The 27339-nt window shown below is 41.2% G+C and overlaps 1 protein-coding gene and 1 pseudogene across 1 annotated transcript in view; one reads left to right on the top strand and one right to left on the bottom strand.

Moving 5' to 3' along the window:
* Positions 1 to 27339, top strand: part of FREM2 (FRAS1 related extracellular matrix 2) — a 155466-nt gene that overhangs the window by 78425 nt on the left and 49702 nt on the right. The window contains exons 4-6 of the mRNA XM_029936841.1: positions 464 to 694; positions 13815 to 13940; positions 15012 to 15263. Of these exons, the coding sequence (XP_029792701.1) occupies positions 464 to 694; positions 13815 to 13940; positions 15012 to 15263 (609 nt within the window). The remainder of the gene's footprint in view (positions 1 to 463; positions 695 to 13814; positions 13941 to 15011; positions 15264 to 27339) is intronic.
* Positions 26318 to 27210, bottom strand: LOC115289557 (annotated as a pseudogene).

The following is a 27339-nucleotide window of genomic DNA, read 5'->3' as shown; positions in this document are numbered from 1 at the left end:
AGCTTGCAGCCTGCTTCAGATTCTGTGTCTTTCTTTTTGTCTCTCCCCCACTCCTCTCTCTCTCTCTGTCTCTCTCTCTCTGTCTCTCTCAAAAAAAAAACCCATTAAAAACAATAAAAAAATTAAGATATTTTAGACTGAATGAACTTGTAGAGATAAGAATATTTGCAACATGAATATTAACTTACTGAGTCTTGCTCTAACTTAGGGTTCTAACACAAACGGCTCAAAGAATATATAGCAGAACCATCACGAGGTCTGAATAGAACAGAATCATGAACCCCCAGTACCTACAGGAGAACGCTTTTACTGTGGCGCCTGTACCCCCATTGTCCATCTCATGGAATCAAAGCTGGACGTAGTGGCACACAGGATAAAATAACACAAAAAATTAACAACAAGGCAAACTTTAATGATCCAAATGAAAATGAAATTAAGAAAATGGTACCCTGTTTTTGTGAAGGTATTGGCACCAGAGATGGGACTGCAGAAAAAGACAAAGACTTCAAGGGCAAAGCACAGAAACAAGTGCAGTTCAACCCAGGCCAGACCAGGGCCACCTGGAGAGTGCGGATCATGAGCGATGGAGAGCACGAGCAGTCCGAGACCTTCCAGGTGGTTCTCTCAGAGCCCGTGCTGGCAGCTCTGGAACCCCCTGCAGTGACCACTGTGGAGATTGTTGATCCCGGAGATGGTGAGAGCGATCAACTTGTTTGTCTTGTTGCTGTTGGGTTTTGAGTGACAGAATGCCTTATAAAGGAAGTTTTAAATTCAGCGTTTGGACTTTCCGTGGGGAGAATGTTCTACATTAATAGTGCAATATTCTCAGGTATGCTGATGGGAGAGGGAAGCCAAAAACTAATAAGGGAAGCTGTATCATTTCAAGTAAACGAACTACGTAAGCACATATGAATTATCAGCATGTTCTTTCTCTTACTGTAATTCTATTCCTTAGAATCAACATTGCTCATCTCATTTTTCTTGAATTAATTCATTACATTTTAAAGTCATTTAAATGTCTTTTAAAATGTCCTTTAAGCAAATAGTTTAATAATCGGCCCATTTTGGATTAATTTATTCCCCATGTTACACTTGATTGTTCAAGTGCTCAAATTTTCATCAGCCAACAACTTTCATTTGGCTGTGCTCTTCCACATTGTTACATAAAACCTGCCTGACCTATCCCCACTCTTTGGTGAATCGTGTCTTGAATCACTGCTCTTAATTTCTATTATGCTATGCTCTTTGTCAGCCAGCGCACACCTTTGGCTGATGTTGGTAAAAGTGCTTTCGTGTGTAATTTGACCTATTCCCTCCCTGTTGCCATAGTTCTAAGTGCTGGCGTGTCTCAGTGCCGTCAGGAAAGGGGGAAAAAATAAGAAGAAAATGAAAGAAAGAAAGAAAATGGTTGAATGGCTTTTTGAGGTCTGGCATTTATACAAAGGTTGGAGAGACTCTTCTAAAGCTGAAATGCTGTCAGAAGCCAGTCATGACTTTCTTTTCAACAGCCAGCCTACTTTATTTTGTCAGTCAGAAAACTCAAATTTTCTGTGAAGATACAATCTACAGAGTACCTGAAGTAGAGACGTGTGGAAATCTCTGGGTTAAAGACTGAACCTAATTAGAGAGAGAGCATAAGAGAACTGGGCTCTGGGTCTGTTTGTTTAAGTAACATCTCTTCTTTAGTTAAATAGGAAGTTCAATTCTGCCTCTCATTCCTTTAAAGAACAGTTGGCATTCAATTACATTTAGTTTTATCAGTGTTATCTAAGAATGAATAATTAAATTTTCTTCTAGTCTTAAGATTTGAGTAAGTGGTAGCATAATAAAGCTTCTCTCTTTGGAACCAGCCCCTGGCAGCTTTAATATGTATAAACTGGCCCGTCATTTAGAGTTTGTTTGAAGCCATTTATTTCTTTATTGTTTTATTTTTTTATTTTTTTAATGTTTTATTTATTTTTGATACAGAGAGAGACAGAGCATGAGAGGGGGAGGGGCAGAGAGAGGAGACACAGAACCGGAAGCAGGCTCCAGGCTGAGCTAGCTGTGCTGTCCGCACAGAGCCTGACGCGGGGCTCGAACCCAGGAACGTGAGATATGACCTGAGCCGAAGCCAGAGGCTTAACTGACTGAGCCACCCAGGCGCCCCTGTTTTATTTTGTTTTTAAAGTAAGCTCTAGGCTTGAACTCACAGGCTTGAAATCAAGAGTCACATGTTCTACCTTCTAAGCCAGCGGGCACCTCTGAAGCACTTTCTTGTTATTTTATTTGCCAGTTGGTATAATGCCATTGTTCACCTTAAGGAATAAGTCACTTGAACTCATTTGTGCCTTCCTATTTATCAGCCTAGGGTAACACTCTATACTCTATACCCATAGTAGATCTGAGAAGTAGAATGTCAATATACATACACACAAAACACACACACACACACACACACACACACACAACTTTGCCATAATATCACTTAATGTAATGGTCTTCAAAGTTGTTATCGAATTTTCTAGGTGATGTTCAGCTCTACTCATTCCAGGCCATGATCATTCCTATGATGCCTGGTGTATTCCATGTCTTATTGAAGACCATTGGTCTTAAAGTTACAAGATCTGAGTTTGATTCCCAATTCTACCATTTCTAGTTTTCTGACCTTAATCAAATCAATCACCTTTTATTAAGATTTAGTTTCTTAATGCACAAAATAAGAAAAATTAATGATTCTCATGTTGCATCTTTCTTGTGAGAGAATTCTATAAAAAACATGAAGCACAATACTACTGTTGTTATTTCCAGTATGACGAGTAACATTGTTACATTTCATTTTAAGAGATTAGAGAGCTCTTCCTTCCCGCCATTAAAGGGTCACTTTCCTTACCATTTCAAAATTTTGATTGTTTCTTTCTCACTCCCTTGTAACTCTTCACATAGAAATTTGCCAGCCCTCGAAACTATTATGGCTCTCAACTCCCCCTCTGTGTATTAGTTCTAGGTCATGTTATGAGATTTTATTTTGCATGCATTCAAAATGTGTTCACCTCATACATGTTCTGGGTACAGTGCTATGTGTTAGGGATGCAAAGATGATATGATAGAATTCTTTCTATCAAAGAGCCTTTGGTCTAATGGGAAAGAGAGCCCTACCAATAAGCGATTGCAATAGAATGTGATGTGATGCAATAAAGTATGAACAAAGGGTTATGGGAGCAAGAAGAGGAAATAACCAACCCTGCTTCACTTTAGTCTGGAAATTGTTATTTACTATCCAGTTAATATAAGTAAAGAACTCCTCCCAGTTCCTTGCTTTCCCATAACAGCTACTGATAATGATAATAATTGAAATTCATCACTCACTCACTATTGGCAAACAGCCCAGTTAACACATTATATATACATTCGTTCACTCACCTTTACCTCCATACTTGTAGACATCTGCACCATTTTAGGCATTTTACATGATTATAGAAAGCTCTCAATTTTACATGTGACAAATTTTAAAATACTTGCTCCCATGTTTTAAGACAAAAAAAAGCTTACTAACATAAACTCTCTCTTTCTACACACACACACACACACACACAAGTATATACATACATACATCCTGAATTCTTACATGTTCATAATTATACTCTTATAATATTCTATCCATTTATATTTTTTAAGGTACATAGTTGTGATTTAGGTAAAGATATTACATGACTGTGCATTTTACTCAATACATGAGTATCTACATCTACTGCGAAGATAAGGCATACACTTAGATACTCACCTGGCCTGAGGTACCATCCAGTACCCACATGGACGTTCTGTAATACCTCTCGTGCCTCCAGATGTTTTGAACATCTGGCTGGGAACACATGGTTCCAAGAGCACAGCTTGGTTCTGGCTGGGAAATCAAGCTCTGTAATCAACAGAAATGACCATTCTCTAAAGAGTAGGTCTGGTCACTACGTCTTCCTGCGTCCTCTGTGCAGGAAGGCAGCCTGCCTCAAAGGGCGGACCCCACTGGGAACAAGTGCACCCCATTCCTCATCCCTGGAAGCCCCAGGGTGGCCGTGAATAGAAGGGAGCTAATCTCCTAAAGGTCATATGCACGTCTTGTTGCCAGGTTGGTACTGAGAGGGGGGCCATCCAGGGACAGCTCAACTGTCAGACGGGGCTTCAGAAGCCGACATTTTTGTCTAGAACGTATTTTTTTAAATCTTTTTAGTTTTTTTAAAAAGTTTACTTATTTATTTTGAGAGAAAAAGAGAAAAAGAACCAGCTCCAGTGGGGAAGAGGCAGAAGAGAGACGGAGAGAGAGAATTCCATGCTGTTAACCAGGAGCCTGACGTGGGGCTCAAACCCATGAACTGTGAGATCATGACCTGAATTGAAACCAAGAGTCAGACACTTAACCGACTGAAACACCCAGGTGCCCCTAGAACAGACCTATTTTGTTGCATGAAAAAAGAGGACTGAAAATGGAGGCCTTTTCCTTCTACTTAATGAGGTGCTATGGGAGCACCGAAGAAGGACACACTGTCCTGCCAGGACTGTAGATGGCAATAGCTTCCTAGACAAATGGGGTTGGTCATTTATTGAGTAAAGCAATAAATTCAGTGTCCTCAAAAAGTAGAGTCTGTGGTACAAAGAGGAAAACTAGAATCAGAAGAAAACAGACTGCTAAGCAGAGATGTTAACCCCTCTTTGTCATACCTCCCTTGTCCCCGCTTCTTGTGGCCTTGGAGGCACTCCCATGGGAAATCTGCTCCTATTGTCAAGATTTTTACCTCACTTCTCTGTCCTCTCTCACTGCTTTTCTCCCTTGTTTCATTTTGATTCCAGTCTCCATTCTTTGCAAGTGCACACAGAAAGTTTCAGTTGGGATGGGTTTAAAAAAATTTTTTTAATGTTTATTTATTTTTAAGAGACAGAGCGAGAGAGAGGCAGAGTGGGAGCAGGGGGAGAGGCAGAGAGACAGACAGACAGACAGAATCTGAGGCAGGTTCTGGGCTCCCAGCTGTCAGCGAGATCAGGACCTGAGCCGAAGTCAGACACTTAACCGACTGAGCTCCCCAGGCACCCCAGGAGGGGTCTTGAAGTGCATGAACCATTTAACCTGTTTTCTGGATGAGGGGCTTGAGAAATAGAGCCATTCTTAAAGCTCTGCCTCAAACACCATTTGGAAGCTGTTTTCTTTCGCATTGGCAGAGATGGGTGAGGTTACACTTTATCTGAGGGGATGAACACTCCTTGTGGGATCCCACTGAGTGGTAACCGTGAGCTTTGGTGGAAAGATCCGTTGCCGCGAGGCTGGACTGAGTCAAGAGCAGACAGCAGATGCCATAAGACAAGAAGGGCTTCAGGTCCCTGCTACTCCTTCTGCTCTTTTTTTCTAACCCAACCCAGACAAGTCCAAAAGGATCATTCCATAGGCCAAGGGCAAGATGGTAATCGCAAAGCCAATCTTTACCGTATTGGAGCATCCACTGTTGAGTCAGACACTGCACTAGGAGCTTCACAGCCGTATTTCATGTAAACCTGCCACTGATATGTCAATTTCCAAATCGGATCTCTGAGGCTCAAAAAATGTATTTCCCCAAAGTCCTCTGCCAATAAGTGCCAGAGCCTGTGTTTGAATATATAGAGATAGATTTTTTTTTTCTACAAAGCCCTTCTCTATTCCTTGAGTTTTACGGTCTTCTGTCATTTCACCTGACTGAAAAGAAATAATATCCAAAATCGTAATTAAGCTGCATGCTTTGCCAGCAGCAACATTGTTTCACCCATGCTTGTGTATAAAAACAAACAGACCCAAGAACAAAGTGATTCTTTCTCTTCTTATTCTATTAAATGTTCCCTTTATATCTCAAGCCAAAAATATATTAGTATAGGTGAACAAAATCAAGTGTTCTAGAAAGGTAATCAAGACCCCTGCAGCATTATGTATCTGAATGTTCAACAGCAGTCTGTATTTGCTACATGCCAGGAGTTCTGCTAAGAGGCAGGGGTGCAGTGCTGCAGTGAAGAAGGCATACTCATTCTGCAAGGGTATCTTTAGGTGACTACATTCCATGAAATTATTATAATAACAATACAGAATTCTGTGTGCTTTGATAAAGGAGCAAACAACACCCGTAGGAGAAGCCTCTAACCAAGAAGAAGATTCTCGATTTCCTGTTTATTCCGCTCCCTGTCAGACGTAACGCCATCTTTTCTCACTCTGAGAACCATGCAGATGTTAATTAATCTTAAGCATTTTCATTTCTGTTAAGAGGAAAATAGGTAAGAGCTAAAACTTATCTTATAACAAGATCCCACTCCTTTTTTACCTTGTATAATTTCTAACCAGAGTAAATTAGTTTTATGTACTTTATTAGGAGAATACAACCTCAAATATAGGTATTTGAGTACAGATACCTGGCATAGATGTCTAAAGCCTGTAAGTATTTTGTGTAATTATTTACCATGTACATACTTGAAGTATCTGCAAACTTTTGATTAAAAGGGGCTCGTTCTGATACCTTTATGATACCAAAAGTCAATAATGAACCTAGTGAGTTAAATATTTGATGTGTGTACTCATTTTCTGTATGATGAGATCAGGTTAATTCTGTACAATACAGAGTAGAGAATAAACATACCATTCCAAAGAAAATGAGAACGTCTACATCAAGAATACTATGCTAATTGGCTACAAAGACAGGCAAACTTTTGTGTGCGGAGTGAGCCAAAGCCATTTCATGTGTTAGAATTCAGATGACGTTGGCTATTACATGAAACACAAACATTAATTATTATTTCTAAAAGTTTGTATTGTTGTCAGAGTTGACATAGGGAGACCACTGGCCGATGAGAGGAGTGTACCAAAATTGAAGCTCCAGAATTAATGAAATGGTAGTTCACAGCAGTCGATGATGCCAAAATGATAAAGAAAGCATAAAAACATTCAGTTTCAGTGAGTGTAGAAGTTTGTTTCTTTTTTTTTCTTTTTGAATCCTATTAGTGAAGCATGGGACATTGTCTTAAGAGAAACAGACAGTTCGAAATACTGGCTAAAATTACAGCATGCATCTGTACATTTCTGGCACCAAAAGGTGGATATAAAAAAAAGTGGTATGAATAAAGCTATTTTAGTGATATAAAACTTACTGAAAGTTTCTACATTCACAAAATAAAAACATTTAATGATATGCACAAAGATTACCCAAAGGTTCACTCTTACCAACATCTGCATGGTGCTAAAGGATAATTTTTGGATCTCACGGCATCCTGATAGAAACTTGTAATGCTTATTATCGTGTGGAGGCGCCTGAGTTGCTAAGTCAGTTAAGCGTCTGACTTCGGCTCAGGTTATGATCTCATGGTTCCTGAGTTCGAGCCCCACATGGGCTCACTGCTGTCAGCACAGAGCCCACTTTGGATCTTCTGTCCCCCTCCCTTCCTCCCCGCTCACGCTCTCTCTCAAAAATAAATAATAAAAAATTTTAAAGAAACCCTTCCATTAAAAAAATGTGATTTTGATGTTTCATTATTCTCATCTGTATCTTTTTCAAGTCCATGTTAAATTAGTCTGTAGTAATTAATTACTATGTCTGTTCGAGAGTGAAAAAACAGACCACAGAAATGTAAGAGAGCTGCCTGAGATCAGATGTATCAGGGATGGATTTCCTACTCCGTGCCACCTGTCAGGCCAGCTAAGGGCACCTTGAGAAGGTGCTGGAATATCTTCTGTGTTACTTTTAAATGTGTCAGACTTTGATTTCTAAAGATGACGAACACTCAATGCCTTCATCCATGCACTGCATTTGCTTTCTCTGTTCTATTATAACAGAGAATTTTAGAAGATGTTTTGTTCCATCGTGTTTTTAGTAGAATCTGGTTTTTTTTTAATCTGTTCAGTATAGTTGAGAAAAGACCGCACGAACACTAGCTTTCAAATGTGACTACAACTATTTTATTTCTGAGAACAAAAGTCATCTTTGGCCTAAGTGACGGCACAGTCAGGCCCAAAGATAAAGACTGCACTTGCAGATCAAAGCGCTCATTACAATATAGATGCACTGATGAATAATGAATGCATTCACTTCACTCAGCTCTATCTTTCCAGATACAGAGTAATGAAACCAGTCTGAAAATATAAAAGTAACACATGTTCCTTGTCAAGAATTCTGAAAGATTTAAAGAAGTAAAAGGCAGGGGTGCCTGGGTGGCCCAGTCAGTTAAGCATCTGACTCTGGATCTCAGCTCAGGTCATGATCTCACAGTTTGTGTGTTCGAGCCCTACAGGGGACTCTGAGCTGATGGTGTGGAAACCTGCTTGGGATTCTCTCTCTCTTTCTCTCTGCTCCTCCCTTGCTTGTTCTCTCTGTCTCTCTGTCTCTGTCTCTCTCTCTTTCAAAATAAATAAGTAAACATTACCAAAAAAAGAAAAGAAGTAAAAGTCACTCATAGACCTACCACGTGGGAAAGCCATTGTCAACAGTTGGAGAGGATGACCCTGTAGTCATTTTTGTCTACATGTCTCTGCTTACTTAGCAGAGAGTTTACTATTTCTATAATTCTGCTCTTGCTTTGTCTTTCAGTAAACACCTTCCCAGAGAGTGCTGTAGTTTCCATTGAATGGGCTAGTTGGGATCTGACATATGACATGCTGTTATATTACATAATATAGGTATTATATTCATAAACATATCGTATACTTATACGTGTAACTTATATAATACTTCTATAACTTTATCAATATGACCATCATACAGATTTTTGTTCCTTACATAACACTTTTACAATTTTATATGTATAAGCTTATATATAGAATTCTATGAATACATTGGATCTCGAAATGAATGTTCAAATACTTGTTTTTAGCTTCCTTTGTTCTGCCTCTGCCGTCTCCGCCAGTTCTGTTTTAGCAGTAATTTATGGCTCTTCTGAGCTCGGTTGAGCCTTCTGTGTGTGTCTGAAGTAAGCGCAGCTGCTCGCTGTTCTGAGTGCTTGTCATTTAGAAGTAGATCATAGCGGTTATGATCTTGGGCTTCAAGATGGACTTCTTGGGTTCAAATACGGGCATCCCCACCTACCAGCCTAAACTTCCTCTGGTTTTGCACCTCTGTGTGCCTCACGTCTTCAGAGATAAAATGACAATCCTAATGGTTCTTATGTGAAAGCGTTGTTGCCAGGATAAAACTAGCCAACACGTGTAAAGCGTTTAGAATAGGGCTTTGCAAATACTGAGAACCCCCTACATATCAGCTAATAATTTAAGATAATAAAAATAATGCTACTTTCAGGGGTTTTAAAAAAAGTTATGCTTACTTGGGGCAGTCTGCCTATAAGCTCTTACTGTACATATAAAATGAAGTTGAAAAATGCTGTGAACTGGGAAAAAACCTACCAGGGAAGTCTTTCTTCAGCCGGCCCTTTCCAGTTTCTTTCACAGACACACATTTGTACCCTTTGTTAGGTCAACAAAAGACTTAAATGTGGTGGTGGGCCTGTTTACCCTCTTTCAGACCAAGTGTTGGAGGGAGTTTCAGGGCTAAAAGCAAGCCTGAACACGCAAGAGAGAGATCTCCCTATTCTTGTAAAGATACTAATCCCAAAATGAGGGCCCCACCCTCCTGACCTCATCTAAACCTCTTTACCTCCCAACGGTCCCCACCTCCAAATATCATCACTTTGAGGGTTAGGAATTCAATGTGTAAATTTTGGGGGACACATTCAGTCCACAACCAACTTTAATAAAGAAGGCAAACTGGGATGCCTGGGTGGCTCAGCCAGTTAAGCTTCTGGCTCGATTTGGGTTGTGAGATCAAGCCCCGATTTGGGCCCCACACTGAGCGGGGTTATCTCTTTTCCTCTCCCTCTGCCCCTGCCCCACTCATGTCTCCCCCCAACCCCCACAAAGGAACAAGATTTTCTGTAATATTTCTACTAATGCCACGGAATAAACTACCTGCGGACTGTCAAAACCGAGGTGATACCAGACTTAATTTGCATAAAAAGAAACTCATTGGAACTCATTGAAGGCCCAACTTAAATATTTCATGGCACCTTGTTTATTTTTTCTAATGAAGTGCTATGAAAATTGCTATATTGAAATTCTATTTTTAGCAAAATCCGACTTCATAATAGTAGGAATAATTTTGCCCTTACAAAAACTCTTCTTATAAATAAACAAGATGTTTCTCTAGATGTCACTCTGTTCCTATTTGCAGTAAATTTTTTAAAACATCTGTGCCTTATGTGTTCCAGTTTCTGTCCTCCGATTCCTTCAGGCTTTTGTCCCCTTCACTCCGCTGCCACAGTTCTGGTAAAGATAACCAGTGACTTCCCTTTGCTAAATCTAATGCTCGATTCTCAACTTTCTTGAGTTGTCAGCAGCATTTGAGACATTAGACACCGTTCCCTTTTTCTTAAAACACTTTTTGCACTTGACCTTCATTATCTACACACTCCCTTGCTTGTTCTCATCACTGGGACCTCTCTTCAACCTTTGCTCAACCTTCCTTTTTTATCTCCCTGACCTCTAAATGACCCGAGGTTAGGCCTTGGGTCATTGTCTTCTTTTCCTACATTCCCTCCCTAAATGATTTCATTCTGACTCAGACTTCACCTACCTCAAAATTCAGGTGCCTCCCACTTTTCTATTTTTCTATTTCCAATCTGGACCTGTCCACTGAAATCCAGGATTGTATGCTCAGCTGGCTAGTTTGACATCTCAGCTAAAACTAGAACCTCAACTTTCATATGTCCAAAATGGAACTCCTGATCTACTCCCGAATCTCATGCTCTTGCTGACTTCTTCACCTCTATAAACAGCAATTTCATCTTTCTAGTTGGTCAAGATAGCAAAACTTGGAGTCACCCTTGACTCCTCTGCTCTCTCACATGCCACATCTTATCCATCAGAACATTCTTTTGGCTCTTCCTTTCTTTGTATGTCCTGCACACAATCCTACTACACCAGTCCCACTGCCACCACCTGACCCAGTCTGCTGTGACCTCTCTCCTAGATGGTTGCAAAGCCTCCTCACTGAGCTCCTGGCCAGCTCCTGGCCCTCAATGTCTCTGTATCTCACAGAAGCCTAAAATAATGTCCTTAAAATATGTCAAGTTACAGCATCCCCGTGTGTAAAGCTTTCTCGATCTTTTGCACTGAGAGATGGATGGGTTTACACAGAGACAACAGACAGACCACACATTAAACTACAACTCTGACCCACAGTCTACAACTGGGAAGCCAAACCACAGCCTCTGTCTAGCAATCAGCCCCAAATGGTCAAAATTGGATCAATAACTGACAGCTTCCTTCATTTTTTGTCCTCATTTCAACTTCAGACCAACCAGAGAAACCAGAGGCACACCCCTATCTAGTCACATAGGGTGCCCCGCTTCTAGTTTGCCTGCCCACAGCTTTCCTGAACCCACAGCCTCCATTCAGGGCACACCTACACCCCTTCCTTTCTCCTGCTATAAAGCTTTCCCTCCCCTTGGCCTGCCTTTGAGTCTCTGCCAAAGACAAGTGAGAGTGGCTGACTCCCTTGCTACAACAAAATGAATGAATAGCGCTTGCTTGTTTTGATCCCATTGGGTGGTCTTTGATAATTTACACAGTACTTTACTCTGAGTAAGACCCAAAATCCTCCCAATGGTCCTGAAAGTGCCAAGTGATCTTCCCACCATCCACCCCATCACTGCTCCTCTGGTTGCATGTCCTGCCTTCTCTTTTTTACCCAACTTACTCAAACCACATTGGCCTCCTGGCTGTTCCTTGTGCACACCTGGCACAACCGGACCTCACTTGTTCATTTCTTTGCCTAGAATACTCTTCTCTGAGCTATGTACATAAGGCATCTCATTACCACCTTGCAATCTCAGCTCAAATGTGGCACCATCAGCGACACTTTCCTGTATAACACCCACCCGCCACGGCACGGTACCCTGCCTTACTCACCCCCCATCCCCTTCAGCACACTCTATTTTCTTCACATAACTCATTACCTTTTAGCATATTACATATTCTTGTGTATTTGTTTATTTTCTTTCTCTTCCCCAGCCCCAACTAGAATGAAAAGTCCATAAGACCAGGAATTTTGTTTACTTCCATATCTGCATCTGCCCAGTAGAAATGTCTGGCAAGTAGAAGTCACCCAATCAATGCTTGATAAATGCATAATTAGTTATAAAACCTTGTATACACCCATTATTTTTTTAATGGTACCTTTTTTTAAATTGGCATATCAGTCAGAATCTCAGAAGAAATAAACCACATACTCACTTTCTAATGTGATAGTTTAAATTAGTAGTTTAAATTAATTTTAGCAATTTTAAAAGAATGTAAAATATTTACAAAGTTGAGGGCACAGATTGGGAAACCATCAGGCATGATAAAGTGCTCCAAGGTTAACAAAAGCAGGCACCATGACCATCTCTAGGCCTGAGGGAAAGGGAAGGAGAAGTTAGCTGAGCCCAGAGAATGAACTAGAGAGGCCAGCAGACACCGTGACCTTTACTTGGTGGAAGGGGTGTGGTCAGCCCTGAACCCTGAGGGAGCCAGGAATGAATGCCACAGACCCCATTCTGCTCTTGACCTCCAGGTCCTGCCTGTGATCCCCTTTGGCTGACCCAACTGGAAGCCAAAGCACAAGGGACTCTTTGATGTGGTTCACATTAGCCAGCTCCTGGGGGACAGGGCAGGGTGGAGAGGATGGAACACGGACCTCGAGCGCCTGTGTCTCCTGTTCCGGTGGCCTTTCAGAATCATGGGAAGCAAAGTGGCTCACTGTTTTAAAAATAAGCATGAAGCATTTTTTATGTGTTTGTGAGACTTGCAGTGAAAGAGACTTCCAGTCAAATACAAAAGTATCTGTTAGGAGTTATCGTGTCAAATTATTGAACTAAATGTCTTCCTGAACTAAATATAGTTTTACATTGAACTGTATTTTTCACTGTAATTTAATCACACCATTCTATTATTTACTGTGCCTTTCAATTACCTTAAAAATGAATCATTCAGACATATAAATATAATGTTGTATGCTCTGCATTGTTATTTCTCTAGGAAAGGAAGAAAACCATAGGTATGGTGCTGATAGCTGATAAATAGATTTGAGATTAAAGAGAGGGAGAGAGTACTAGAGTAAGGGTGCCTGCATGGCTTAGTCAGTTAAGTGTCCAACTTCAGCTCAGATCATGATCTTGCAGTTCATGGGTTCAGGCCCCACATCAGGCTCTGTGCTGACAGCTCAGAGCCTGGAGCCTGCTTCAGATTCTGCATCTCTCTCTCTGCCTCTCCCCAGCTCACGCTCCGTCTCTTCCTCTCTTAAAAATAAATAAACATTAAAAAAAAAATTTAAGGGTACTAGAGTAGACATTACAAGGTTTGAGTTTTAGCTTTTACTCAACCAGAAGGAGGCCTTGGCAAATGAGTTCAACTCTCTGCACCCGAGTTTCTTCATCTGTAAAGTACGAGGTAGGACAAAGTGACTTCCAATGTCTCTTCTGCCTCTGAAATGGGTCTACATCAGTGGAAAATGTTGATCTGTGTCAAGTGAACAACACTTGATTTAAAGGAAGTATGTCAGCAGCATTTATTAATTGAGAAAAAAAAGTGACTAGAGATTTTCATCTATTTTTGCAATGTTGAATATTATTTCAAGGCTAAGAATTCACTGGCCCAGAGCCTGCATGCTTTATGCCTGCTTATGCCTCACACTGTGGCATTCTAAGAGAATATGCAAGTGGGACAAGTTGATTATTAAAGCAATGTTACTTTGCATAGGATTGCTGAAGTCCAGATAAAAATAATAGTGACTGTGATTGTGTGTTCTCTTTAGAGTCGACTGTGTTTATTCCCCAGTCAGAATACTCTGTTGAAGAAGATGTGGGTGAGCTGTTCATTCCCATCAGAAGAAGTGGAGACGTGAGCCAGGAACTGATGGTGGTCTGTTATACACAACAAGGTAGCTTGATTTGCCACTGAACTGAACTGTCCCCACAAACACGTAGAAATAATAAGCCTCTCTGACATGTCGGAGCCAGAGCAGTACGCCTTGAGGACTATCCTTTATTTTTACAGTTTTCACAAAGAAAAACCTTATCCAGAAGTCTTCCTTCACTATTACACTTCAGGGGACCTCTTCCAAGGGGGCCGGAACCACTGCCGTTACCTATCAAAATACATCTGATACATGTGGTTACTTATTCTAATTCTCCAGGCCATTTGGAGTGTGACAAAGGGAGGTCCACTTTCCCCACTCAAACCTTATCAAGCAGAAAATAGTTATTTAAGAGAGCGAGAGAGACAGAGAATGAAATGCATACTCAAGGAAAACAAACTAATCTTAAACTAGTTTGAAACTCATTTCAACCGAATTTCAAAATATTTGTTTTGCTCATTAGGTAAGCCTCCTCTGAGAGATGATTTTAGGTAATACAAAAGTAAAATTAATATAAAATATTCATCAATATACTAAATACCTTCCTAGAAAACAGGTCGATTTTCTAAAAGTGTAAAAAGAAAAGGTCAAAAGGTGCAGTTGATATCTGGGCATTTGTGAAAATTCCCATTACTATCTATACATGAGTTGAAAAGCAGTAAAGAATAGTGGGGAGAAGCACAGACTTCAGTGTTTCTGGGTCCCAGAGCAAGCGACTCAACCTCTGTAAACCTCAAATGTGCATCCACCAAAGGAGTGGCTGAGAGGATTAAGCAGGCCGTGCATGTAAATCCCTTGGCACTTTGTACACAGTTAAGCATTTGAATAGTAGGAGCTCTTAGTTTGTAATATTGTGTTGTTCTGAAAGACCAGTGGCAGGAAGCAGAGGAGAAAACACTGGAAATGTAATATTCTTTGTGTGGTTGAGACCATTGTCAGGGTGACTCGTCATGCTAGAATACTACGTAGGTGCTATGGCACTTTCCAAGGATGTAAAGTTGACCGTGAAAATGTTGCATATGAAAATAATCATTTCTGGAAACACACTTGTGTAATGTGTCCTACATAGACACCTTTTGGATTCTCGGTCCCCAGGCACGGCGGATGGAACTGTGCCGACATCCGTGTTGTCCTATTCAGATTACATATCCAGGCCTGAAGACCACACCAGCGTCATCCGCTTTGACAGACACGAGCGGGAAAAAATGTGTCGCATCGTTGTTATTGACGACTCCCTGTATGAAGAGGAGGAAACGTTCCATGTCCTTCTGAGCGTGCCCATGGGGGGGAGGATTGGATCGGAATACCCAGGGGCTCGGGTTACCATCATCCCTGACAAAGATGACGGTAAGTGTGAATTTACTTGAGGACCATTCCTCCTACCAGGCAGACCAACATCAGGCACAACCTTCCAGACAGAAAAATAAGAGTGTAAGAGAATTATGTGTGTTTATTTTATCCTTAGTTTTGTGGTATGACTAAGTTTCAAAGTTGGCCACATCCATCCATTTGACTTTCTCCATTCGATGTTTCTAAAAGGCAAAAGTCACACCTGAGTATGTGTTCTCCCTCTGTAACAGTGTGTCTTTTGTAGTGCCAGTTACCATTAGGTGATTAAACTTTTCCAATCTCATGAGGAAGAATCGAAGCAATAATCAGTTTAACTTATTTCCTGTCTGTTTTGTCTTGCTTTTTAAAAGCTTAGAGTTTGGAGCGTTGATCTCAGCATTTGAATTTGCTTCACAAAGAAACCCATCAGACAAGGCTGTTAGTAAATGAATAACTAGAAAGATACTAAGTGTATGGAAAATGAAATTCCACAGGCAGCTCGCTGCACCAAAAAGAGAGGGGGGTTTATCTTAGAGAGAAACTCAATTATCAGAAAATAGTCCCACTTTGAGAATAGTGGGGGAAAAAAAATGGGGAACGGTCTTAATCTGCCCAGCTCAAGAAAGAGTTTGTGCTTTGAGAAAAGGGAACCAGGGGGCAGATTGTGAGTAATCTCACGAGGAACAGAGAGAGCAGCAAATGGAGAAGACCCTCCCGCCCGAGAACTTGGAGTATTTTTCTTTCCCTCGTAGTAGATTGAAGAGGAAGAAACTGGATGGCTGAGTCTTCCATTTCAGAGAGGAGCTGGAGGATAGTCAAAATTCTCTCCTCTCAAATAACCCGAAAACTCAGGAACAGGATTATAAACTACCAGGAAGATTATAAACTGTCCCTTTGATAGTTAAGGGACAGTTAAGTTAAAAGGGTAGTAATGTGGCTTGTGAGTTTATACTCGGTGCCAAACATAGCCCTGGGTCCTTTGTGCGTCCTCCTGGCAATCCCGTGAAATATATAATGCCTGGTTTTTTACTGAAAAGGCTTAAAAACACTAGTGACAAAAATTAGGAATGATTTTGTCAAGAGGCATTAGCAGAAAGTGTTGATTCTGCCTTCCCTTAGATGATACCCCGTTGCTTTAGTTTATTGGTTTGTAAACTAATAACCAATGCTATTCTGTAGTTAAATAAACTACAGATATTTTATTTTAAATGTAACTGATCTTAGAGAGGAAGCCAGGGTTTTGAATGTCAGCCAAAACAGGGCTACGAGTCCACGCTAAACACCTATCTGCTGTCTGATGTTTATCTATTTCTATTAATGTAGGTAGAAAGATCACAAGATTTAATTTAGAAATAGTAAATATAATTAACGAATACTTTCGTTCAGTTTGTTTTATTGGCCAAAAAAAAAAAAATCTTTCCCATATGGATTTTTATGGGATGTACATGAGGAAAAAAATAAAGGTACACCAAAAAACCATTATTTATTAAGCATCAGGTGTTTTCATATGTACATTGCTAAATCTTTTCAAGGGTGAAGGGTGATGTCATTATCCCTGTTTTACTATGACAAAGCGGGGTCTTAGAGAGGCCAGTGGCTGCCTTGAATTTACAAAGTTTGTACCCTACAAAGTTACTATCGTGGCCTCAAATCCATGACTTTTCTACCCTGTCACTGTACCTAGGGGTGACAAGATTGTGGAAACCATTGGTACAAGTCTACTAATACATAATATTTGTAAAATACTGGATTATTATCAGTGTTTCATCAGAGCTTTACATTCCTGGTGGAGACAGCAGAAGTGGTATTATGAGTGGGGTAGTTAAAGCTCAGAGAACGCTTTGTCCCAGAAGAGGGCTGACGGGGAGGGGGGGAGTTGGGGTCCATGGGCTTCCGAGTGCCCAGCAGTCTGTCAGGAGCGCTGTCGACAACTGTCTTCATTCCTTCACTCCCCCACCCCCTTTTCTGTGTCTTTCTCTGTTCTCTGTCTTCTATCGCTTCCCTCTCACTTCTAACACCACTACCTTAGTCCAGAGAGACCCTTCTCATCGCGCATGTGGATTGCAGTGAGCTCCTCGCGGTCTCACGTCCCGGCACCTCTTCCCACACAAGCCCTCGCTCCCGCTGCCACCAATGTAACCTCTCCTAAACTCAAGCCGATGCCTCTCCTCGGCACAAAACCATTAACAGCAAAGTGTTACCATCATCGGGAGGATGAGAACCTCCCCCTTCCCTCCATCAAGAGCCAATAATGTACAAGAAAGAAAAAAATAAAGCACTGCTTCATCTGCTTTCCTGGTGTAATGGTTGAGAAACCTCTGAGGACTAAAGTTATTTCTAAATTAAAAGCGAGACTTATAATGTTATTCAACAAATATTGCAGTTATTTTCTTAAAAAAATAATGGCCAATCTAGGCATGGTAAGGGAGGAAAAGAGAAGGGAAGGGAAGGGAAGGGAAGAGGGATACTTGGGCAGCTCAGTTGGTTAATCTTCCGACTTTGGCTCCAGGCAGGATATCACGGTTTGTGAGTTCAAGCCCCACACTGGGCCCTGTGCAGACAGTTCAGAGCCTAGAGCCTGCTTCAAATTCTGTATCTCCCTCTCTCTGTGCCTCTCCCCTGCTCATGCTCTCTCATTGTCTCTCACTCTCAAAAATAAATAAATAAATAAATAAATAAATAAATAAATAAATAAATAAATAGAGAGGAACAGAGAAGTAGGCACAGAGAGAGTGGGTCTCAAGAGAACAAATCAAAGTCAGGCTGAGAAGGAAGACTAGGACAGTCCAAGAAATTAGTGGAAAAAATGAAAGCATCATATCCAAGGAGAAAAGGGAAAGACAATCCAGATGAGAAAAGACTAGAGACAAGCCCAGGAGGATCTCCAGAATAAGCCACTTCTTTCCCATCCTGCTACCCATTTGGGTGGCTAGTCTGTCTCTCCACAGCTAATGGAGGAGAGGGCTTGTGAGGAAGAGCACTGGGTGTTATATGGAAACCAATTTGACAATAAACTGTTAAATAAATAAACAAATAAATAAATAAATAAAATGCCCCTAGCAAAATGAATGCTGCTCACAGCTCTTCACCTGCTTTCTTTTTATGTCTCACGAAGCTCAGCTCTGAGAGTGCCATGACCTCTCATAGCTGGGAAGAATTATTCCCCGGACCAAGTAACACATGACACACACAGCAGATGGCACAAACTCTTTCTGGGGCTCAATCTCCACTCTGAAGGTGAAGTTGCAGTGATCAAGCTTGGCATTCAGTACAATAAGAAGCCATTTGAGGATGGCTTACACCCCTCACTTCTCCACTGCTGCCTCCCCGCAAGGTTCTTTTGGATGAAGTATTTCAGAGACCATCCCCCTGGCTGAATGATGATTTATAGCACTCTTTCAGTGAGATTTTCTGATGTGTGAAAAATCACTGCCAATTACTGTATCAGATGTCCACCCTTGGCAAAATTAGCAGTATAGACCTACAGTGCCTAGGACCTGCACTTGGAGCTCAACCTTTCCTTTTCACTGACTCATTACATTTTGTTTTCTCCTTGGCCATTAGCAGCATCATTTTCTTTGTCTTTTACTACTATGCTAGATAGGACTTTGACTATAATGTTGCATAGAAACAACAAAATCTGAAGCAGGCTCTACGCTCTGAGCTGCCTGATGTGGGGCTTGAATGCATGAACTGCAAGATCATGACCTGAGCTGAAGTCAGGCGCTTAACCAACTGAGCCACCCAGGTGCCCCAGGAAGGGATTCTTAAAAAACATCATGTCCCAACTGGAATTTTAGGGAGGTACCAGAGTGCCCTGGGGAAGAGAAAGGAAAGTATGTTTCCAGGGAAGCACTCTCAAGTGCACATGCCAAGCGTGAGTGATGTGTCCAGAAGCCTGGCAGTGTGGACATGGTGCGAAAGACAATTGGAGAAATGGAGAAGGAGTCAATCTCTGAGGACTAGGCTGCCATGTAGAGAAGTTGTATTTAATTGTTGAAATACAAATAGGGAATGACTAACAGGCTTTAACTAGAATGACAAAATCAGATTTGTATTTTAGAAATATCATTCTGCCTAAAACGTAGAGGACAGATTGAGCTGCTCAGGAAGCTGTTGGAGAAATGCGAGTGACAGGCGACAGTGGCCTGAACAGGTTGGTTGTATGAGGATGAAGGAATGAGGAGGCATCTAAGAGATACGCTGGGAAAGAATGGGTGGGACATGGTGAGTGACTGGACAGGAAAGTCTGAAGAATGATGCTTTAACTTCCAGCTAGGGCAGTTGGGTGAAGAGTGGTCCAGTTCACCAAGATAGAGTGAACAGAGGAAGAACATGTTTAGGGAAAAAACAATGAGTTCATTTAGAACATGTGAGTGTGAAGAGCCTGCATGATTTCAAAGTGCTAGACACGGAGTAGGAGAATGGAGATCTGGGTCTGGACATTAGGACGGAGCTGTGCCCTAGAGATGTTGTTACATGTTATCTCTGCGATAATAATAAATTTATGGGAGAAGCTAAGACTGCTTAAGAGGTTATGCAAAAATGGCTCCCGTATGATTTATAATAAGGGTGTATTGGACCCAGTTCTCTCTCCTATTTTAAAAAAACAGAATGCATTTCATGAATGATAAGGAGAGAATGGGAAGAGAAGGGTAGTCACTAGAAGGGTATGACAATCCCAGTAAAGAAAGTGTTAGAAAGTTTTATTCATGTCTCTAATACTCAGTTTCCATGAGTGAAATGGGGATAGTAATTTTACCTATATTTTTTTCATTTTAGAAGTTGATGTCTTATGTGTGTGTTTTGCCTGTCACACATATAGTTTATAAATGAAAACACTACTGCTAGCCATAAAGTACTTTCATCATGGTTTAATGGGGAGAAAAGTCCAATTATATGCATGCTCAATAATACCAATACATACTAACAGTTGTCACTTCTAAACACTCACTCTCTGCCAACAATTTTACATAAATTATCCAGTTAAATCTCAGAACAACTCCATGGAATAGGTAGTTATCTCCTCTACTTGACAGGGGGGAAAACTAGACTCAGGCTAAGAAAATTGCTTAAGAACACGCAGATGTAAAGTGTTGGATATATAAATGTAGGTCTGTTTAACTCAGAATTAATGTGCTTCATCACTAGGCTATAATGAATCCTGAAACTCATCAAGGGGATTAAAATGGAAGTAATACGTAGTGACATAATCGAAGGGAGGCAATTGACATGAAATCTAGAAAGGAATAAATACAGGTCCATACTGGTAGGGAGGGAAAGTGCATTGTTTGTGAAGTTGGCCAATGTCTCAGTCACTAAAAATCATGTAATTGGAGTAGGGAAAATGTTCAAGCCTGTTACATAATCTGAATGAAATATTCCTCCCGACTTCCTAACTCTCTTTGCTCTGACAGCTGTGTCTGATTTTATAATGGGTACACCAGGTGACAAATCATCTCACCATTCCCTGACTAATAAGAAATAAATATTTTGTAACTTTGTAACTAGGAGCAATCAGAATTTTAGAAAGTGAATTGATTCTCCAAAGCTAGATGACTCCTCAACTAACTAATGAGATGAGGCTTCAGTGCCTGCACAGTAGAGAATCAAGAACTGGACCGGACATGACTTTTTAGGTACCAGTATCTGAGAATCTGACCCAGAACCATGGCTTACTCTCTGTGGTCTTAGAATAGAGCGGGGTTCAAGTGCAGACATATGTCTGGTAAGTCTGTGTTGAATCTTTAAGAGACAGCTAAAGCCTTCATTGTGTTCGGGAGAGACTTCCACACGAGGTGCACACGGACTCAAGACAATGCTGTCATTTTGTGCAGCTCTCCTAAACCTCCTCCATCAATGTCCTTCGGGTGCACAGCTGCAGTAATGGTTACAGCATTTGTTCACCGGGGGGAGTGTTAAGTCAGGGCTGGCAGTAGTTCACTAATCTTTGCTGTCAGTCTTTGGAAGTTAATTAAGGAACATTCAAGCTGAATCCATTTTCTGCTTTTGTGTGACAGCCCGCAGGGGTTTTAGCTAAAGTGACTGGCTTCCTCAACCACCCTGGACAAATTACCATTCTAGATATGAACTAGGGACATGTAAGAGGCAGCGTGGTGAGCCCTATGGTAAATGTAAATCACTTCAGTGCCGTTCAAAAGCTCACTGACATCAGAAAAGCTTTCTCAACAGCAGGACTACTTTAGAGGGAAAAAAAATATTTCTAATGCTAGAAAAATATATCACGGTATGGTATGTGGGCGAAATATGTTTGATTCCTTTGTGCTGAGCTGAAAGGCCTGGCCACCATCCTTTTTTGTCTCTAATACCATTATTTGATTAAAGTAAGCTCCAATTAAGTAATGCCAGGACAGTCATTGTAAGGACTGGCCAAGTTCAATTAAAGTAACTGCTTGACAAGACAAAGTTACATTCTGATTTAGTATGCTTAACTGAGAACAATATTAAAAATCAAGATATGGGAAAATGAGTCATTAAATCATTGTAGCCATTAGTAGGCTATTTAAAATAGTTGATGATGCTAACTAAGGATTTAGTGAATGCCAATGGATGTTCAGTGAGGGAAAGATATTACCAGAGTGATAAAGATTATATACCAGGGTTTCCACATGGCAGGGATTCTAGATAAAATGATATAAATATATATATACTTTGAAAATAACAATAGAATAAAATAGCAAAAATGAAATATCCTGCCATACAAAAAAAAAAGTTGAATCTCACATATACACACACAGAGCAAATATGTGTTATGTATTTACAGGGTCTGACAGGTGGGGACTACAGAGACATTTGAGATGGAGGCCAGAATCTCACAATGCTTATAGTCCATTTGGTAGGGAAAAAACAAAAAAACTAAGTGCATAAAATGTTAAAGGAGAATGATTCGTTTCAATAATAATTTGAAACAATAAAAAGGAGACTAAGAAAACAGAGTGGAATTAAAGGCAGTTGCATGATCATTCTGTGAGTCAGAGGAGGAAGAGAAAAGGCTTTAATAGGCATAAAAAATTCAGGTGAATGGAGAACAGAACAGCATGTTCCAAGATTACATGAATGAAAGCTTGAGGGAGGGAAAGACTTTGAAGGCAGGGGACAATCCAGTTTGGCCAGGTTTGGCCTTTTCTGAGAAAGGTTGAGTGCCCATCTCCTTAAATTGACTCTTAGACCAGGAATGTAGATACGCTTCACTATTGCCTGGTCAAGGAATCTTGACCACTCCACTTTTTTTCTTGGGTCTGTTTCCTCATTTGAAACGTATGCATGTTATCACCTGGATTTCTCATCTTACAGAATTGTGAAGACCAAACATGAAAGCACTTTAAAATGTAGCCAAAGAAAAAAAAGGTGGACATCATGAGTCTGAAAAAGAGGTTTGAGGCATACCGTGGGTGCCATTGAATGAGAGAAAGAGTTCAGAATGTGTTGGGTAGCGCCAGAAGTGTTTGAACAAGAGCACACGATATTCAGAGCCATATTAGGAGGTTATTAATTAGAAGGTGTTGTAAGTGAACGGAATTGGAACCTGAAGCATCGAGTGAGGCGGTACAGCTAGAAAGGAAGTGACCTAGGTGACAAATACCTGCTAGGACTTGGACCTCATGCATGCAGGAGAGAGGAGGGGAATTTTTAACAAACTGTGTGTTTGACAGGCTCAAAGAAGGGAGGTGTACCATTCATGATAGGAGATTAGGCGAGGGAAGGAGCCAGAAGAAAGGAGGTTGGAAGAAGATGAGAAATTCTGTTTAAGCACACCGAGGTCAGGTTAGCTACGCGATACACCTGTGAAGCTGGGCAATAGACCTCCGTAAATATGGACCCGCCTAAGCTGGAGTTAAGGATTTGGGCTGCATGTGGTGTTGCACACCGGATGGGTATGACTAAAACGAGAAGGATGAAAGAGATTCACAAGAAAGAGAGGGGAGAGTGAATGGCCGTGCAGTACAATTTCACATATGTTTCTGATAAGTCAAGTGAGTAAAGCTGAATAATGAAAGGTTATTAGAATATATGTCTATGAAATATGAATATGCTGATCTGGCGGAGGTTGTTAGTTGCAAATAAGTAATGAAATATCCCTTGTTATATAACAAGAAAATTGCAGGAATATGCAAAATAACACGCATTGCTGGAGTTGCCAAACAGTAAGTACACTTTTAGACCCTTTAGCCTGGCTTAAATGTTGCCCCTTTTTAAAATAAGTAACATTAAAATAGTGTGGTCTAGTTTCTTCCTTTTATACTTTTCAGTTGGATTTAAGCCATCTTATGATAAAAAGTTTGCTTCATACCATTTTTTAAAATTATAATGGTTTCCGGAGTGGGTTGCAAAAATTAGAGGCTTAATTCATTTCTAACAAACTCCAGAATGGAAGAGGGTAAGAAAAAGAGCAGTTGTCGTTGTGAATGAGTGAGTCCTTCACTAAATCTGAGTAGGAGAGGCCAGAGAAGTGAGGCTTGGCCTTTGGGAGGACCCTCAGGGTCTCTATTGAGGTCCTGTCAACTAATTCAGAGCCTGGCTGGCCCCAGAGCCCAGCAGGCCAGCTGTAGACAGGGCACAGCCGCTCAGTGGGTGAGGTGCGGGGGCCAGGTACTATACGAGACAGATGAATCCGAGTCCTGAGGGACTTCATTAGCCACAGAGGTACATTCGACTCAAGCTGCTATGGCCAGTAGCTCAGAAGGACCGTGGTGCTATGCTGTCGGGAACTCCCCTGGTCTTTTCTAAACCGTTGCCGCAATGCAGGACTCCCAGCAGGAAGAGTCTGAGGGCTTTGTTGCACCGCACCCACACCCACACTTGGCCAGCAGCCACTTGACTGTCTCCTGCTAAGGGCATGAAAGCACTCACCCCCATTACCAGTAGAGACGGAGGCTCCAGAGTTCTCCGTGAGAACAGCTAACCATTTTGTATAATTTACACTGAAGAATGACCTTATGGCCCACAAGAAAGTGAGCACAGGGAACGGGGCCAGGACACAGAGCCAGTCCACCCAGAAATAAGCTCTTGAATTCATGGAGTGTAAATTTGCAGGCATGTGGCTGGCTAGGGGGTTCGAAGATGTCACGCTGACCACACAATATTAAATTAACCCATCTTTTTATTTCTTACGGCTTCATAGATATCATATATGTCATAAAACAATAACTAACACAAGCCCCTTGTTAGGTGTGCAGAGGTTTTAGTTTGAAGTATTTTGTTTCACACGCAGACACACACACTATGAGCAAGGTTTACTTATGCCTCAGTTTCATCATCTGTTAATGGTCAGGTAGTTTGCTCAAGGTCACTTGGCTGGGAAATAGAGAGGCTGACTGTAGAGTCCATGGCACTAACCTTTAGACTGCCCACGTCATGGAAAACACACCACTACCTTCTGATTCTACACCGGATGACTCAAAGAGAGTGTGAGGTATCCTCATAGAGAAGTTGACAAGATAAAGCCAACTAGACACTTTTATATGCAATCAGCACCTGAGAATCCTGGGATAATTAAAATGTTGACAGTTCCAGACATTAGGCACATACTTAGGGCTTCATAGGTATCATATATGTCATAAAATAGTAATATGCACATAAGCAATCCTGGTTCACTTTTTACCAATTTTAATTCCTCAAGGATCATTAGGAAACATAGTGATGCATTCCAGTATTTCAACCCAGCAAGGAAAAGCACTGCTTTTTCCACATCACTTAGCAACCTGCCCAGGGGAAGGGGCTGCACTTTGAAGGATTGGTGACAAGCTTTCTTGTTAAGTCCTTAGGGATAAATGCCGTCTTGTGTCTGTTTTGTCTTTTTCATGGTAACACTAAATGCCTGACTCCCATCTCTTCCACACAAGGAGAGTGGATGCTAGCTAGGGAATACCATCTTGAAGCGATCAGACAATAAATATTGCTGATTTATGATCACCAAAACCCTGGAAGCAGATCCCTAAACGTCTGTAGGAACCTCAAGATCTCAGTCACAGACAAATTCCATTTTAGTGCTAAAAATCACCTTTGTCAGAGAAACGACTTCTCAGATACTAGACTTCAGATTCATGTAAGGTTAAAATTATTAAAAGAGGTATTACAATAAAACAACAAAAACATAAGAAGCTGAGAAAATAGAAGAGATCTCTTAATTAATGGTAAGTCAGCGTAAGGAATTTCTTATTATTTGCCAGTATCAGAGCCTCATGTATCCTCTTGTTGAAGTCATAGATCACAATGGAAATGCCGATACCCCAGGGGCAACTGGGTGGAAGGCAGAGCTTCAACCTTGGCCTGCGCGTCCTATAATGGAGGGAGAGGCCAGCGTGTGTGAAATCCTACAGTGAACTTACAGAGGTGTGATTATTTATTTACTAAGTAGAGACAAGGCTCTGTGTACCCATGGTCTGTTGTGGAAACCATGTACTTGATAAATTCCATTATTAAACACACAACAGCATTTTCCTTTATGGCATTGGAATGAACGATTCAGGAGAGAAATGGGAATGTAGGCACTGTTCTCTGACACTGTCGATCTACCAGTTCATTGGCCACCATACAGATGGAAAACTTCTTAGTTTGCTTCCTTATGAAACCTACCGCCCACCAGATGTTCTCCTGGAATCAGGGCGCCTCACACGGCCACCACGTTCTCTGTGTACCTTCCCTCTGTTTACAGAGAGATGTTACCTTTCACAGGATGCTGATGGGCTTTATGAATTCCCCAAGAAGCAGCTCTTCAATCTGTCTTGCTGAAGCAGACATTAGGATCTTCTTCTCCCTTTATTCCTATAAATCTTATACCTTCTTTTTTTGTAAATGGTCTTAAGTCTTCCTTTAAATGATGTAGAGAACCTTTTTACTGACCTAGAGAGATACCAGATTGCTCAGTAAAGAATATGGGTAATATCATTGGATAAAACCAGTGAACTATATCATTATTATATCAAATAATTGCATTAATAATCTATATTGGGAATATGAAATATAGTAAAACTGAAAATACTTCTTTTCTTTTTTTATGTTATTTATTTATTTATTTTTATTTTATTTTATTTTATTTTTTTGATGGAGCCGTTATTTAATCCGGTTCTTTGTAAGACACTTAGAACACCAGTTTGTGAGGGTAAACCCCATTCGTGAGAGCAAACACGGAGCGGAGGTAGCCCTGAAGCTGAGGGACAGCTTTGATTTTTGGCAGAATTTGCGAGTCCACAGCTTTCTGATCCACCTTGCGCTGCTCTGTGATCTCGTATTTCTCTTTCTCCGTGTCGAAGATCTCCCCTTCCTGGTGTCTGGGTTTACGCAGCTTCTTCTTCTTAAAGTAAGCATCCATGAGGTGTTTGGGGATTTTCAGTGCTGATATCAATTTTGGTGGAGGTGGCAATGACAAATTTCTGGTGTGTCCTACGCAGAGGAACGCGATTGAGGGACAGATGTCCAGTCACAAGTAGCAAATCACTGCTCAGTTGCTTCAGAAAAACCACCGTCTCGCCCCTGTGGCGCCCAGTGAGGATGATCAGGATGGTTCCAGGCGGATGCTGGCTCGCAGCGTCCTCATGTGCTGACTGAATGGTTTTTTGCCGTAGCTCACCAACTTCCAAGGCACGTCTTTGGTAGGGTAATACCTGGGCATCTTGCGGAGTTTAACCACTTGGGTAATGCCATTCCTGTCACCACTGACTGGTTTTGTGACCGTAGCAAGAACCTTCTCCTTCTTTTTCTTTTCAATCCTGAATTTAGCTGCTGAATACAGCAGCCTGTACATGGCCTTCCTCGAATACATAGCCGATCGGGAGTACCTGCCAATTCCTCGCACTAGGACGGGGTTTTGGCTGCAGTGGGGCTTCCCCTTCTTTGGCGTTTTAGCCTTGAGGTTACCCTTCTTGACCTTGCCACCAGCATCAGCCTTCTTGGCTTCGGGTTTCTTCTCCTTAGTATCTGGCTTCTCGGCTTTTTCGCCCACCATCTGGGTCACCGATTGTTGGTTGCAGGGAAGCCTTGTAGAATACACTCCTGACCAAATATCCCTTTTTACCTTCTTCCTCCTATGTCTGATAACTGTCCTATGGTCCTGTTTTTTATTTATTTTTGAGAG

Source organism: Suricata suricatta, chromosome 4, assembly GCF_006229205.1.
Source record: "Suricata suricatta isolate VVHF042 chromosome 4, meerkat_22Aug2017_6uvM2_HiC, whole genome shotgun sequence".
NCBI classification, from domain to species: Eukaryota; Metazoa; Chordata; class Mammalia; order Carnivora; family Herpestidae; genus Suricata; species Suricata suricatta.
This window is presented reverse-complemented; position numbering and strand designations above follow the sequence as displayed.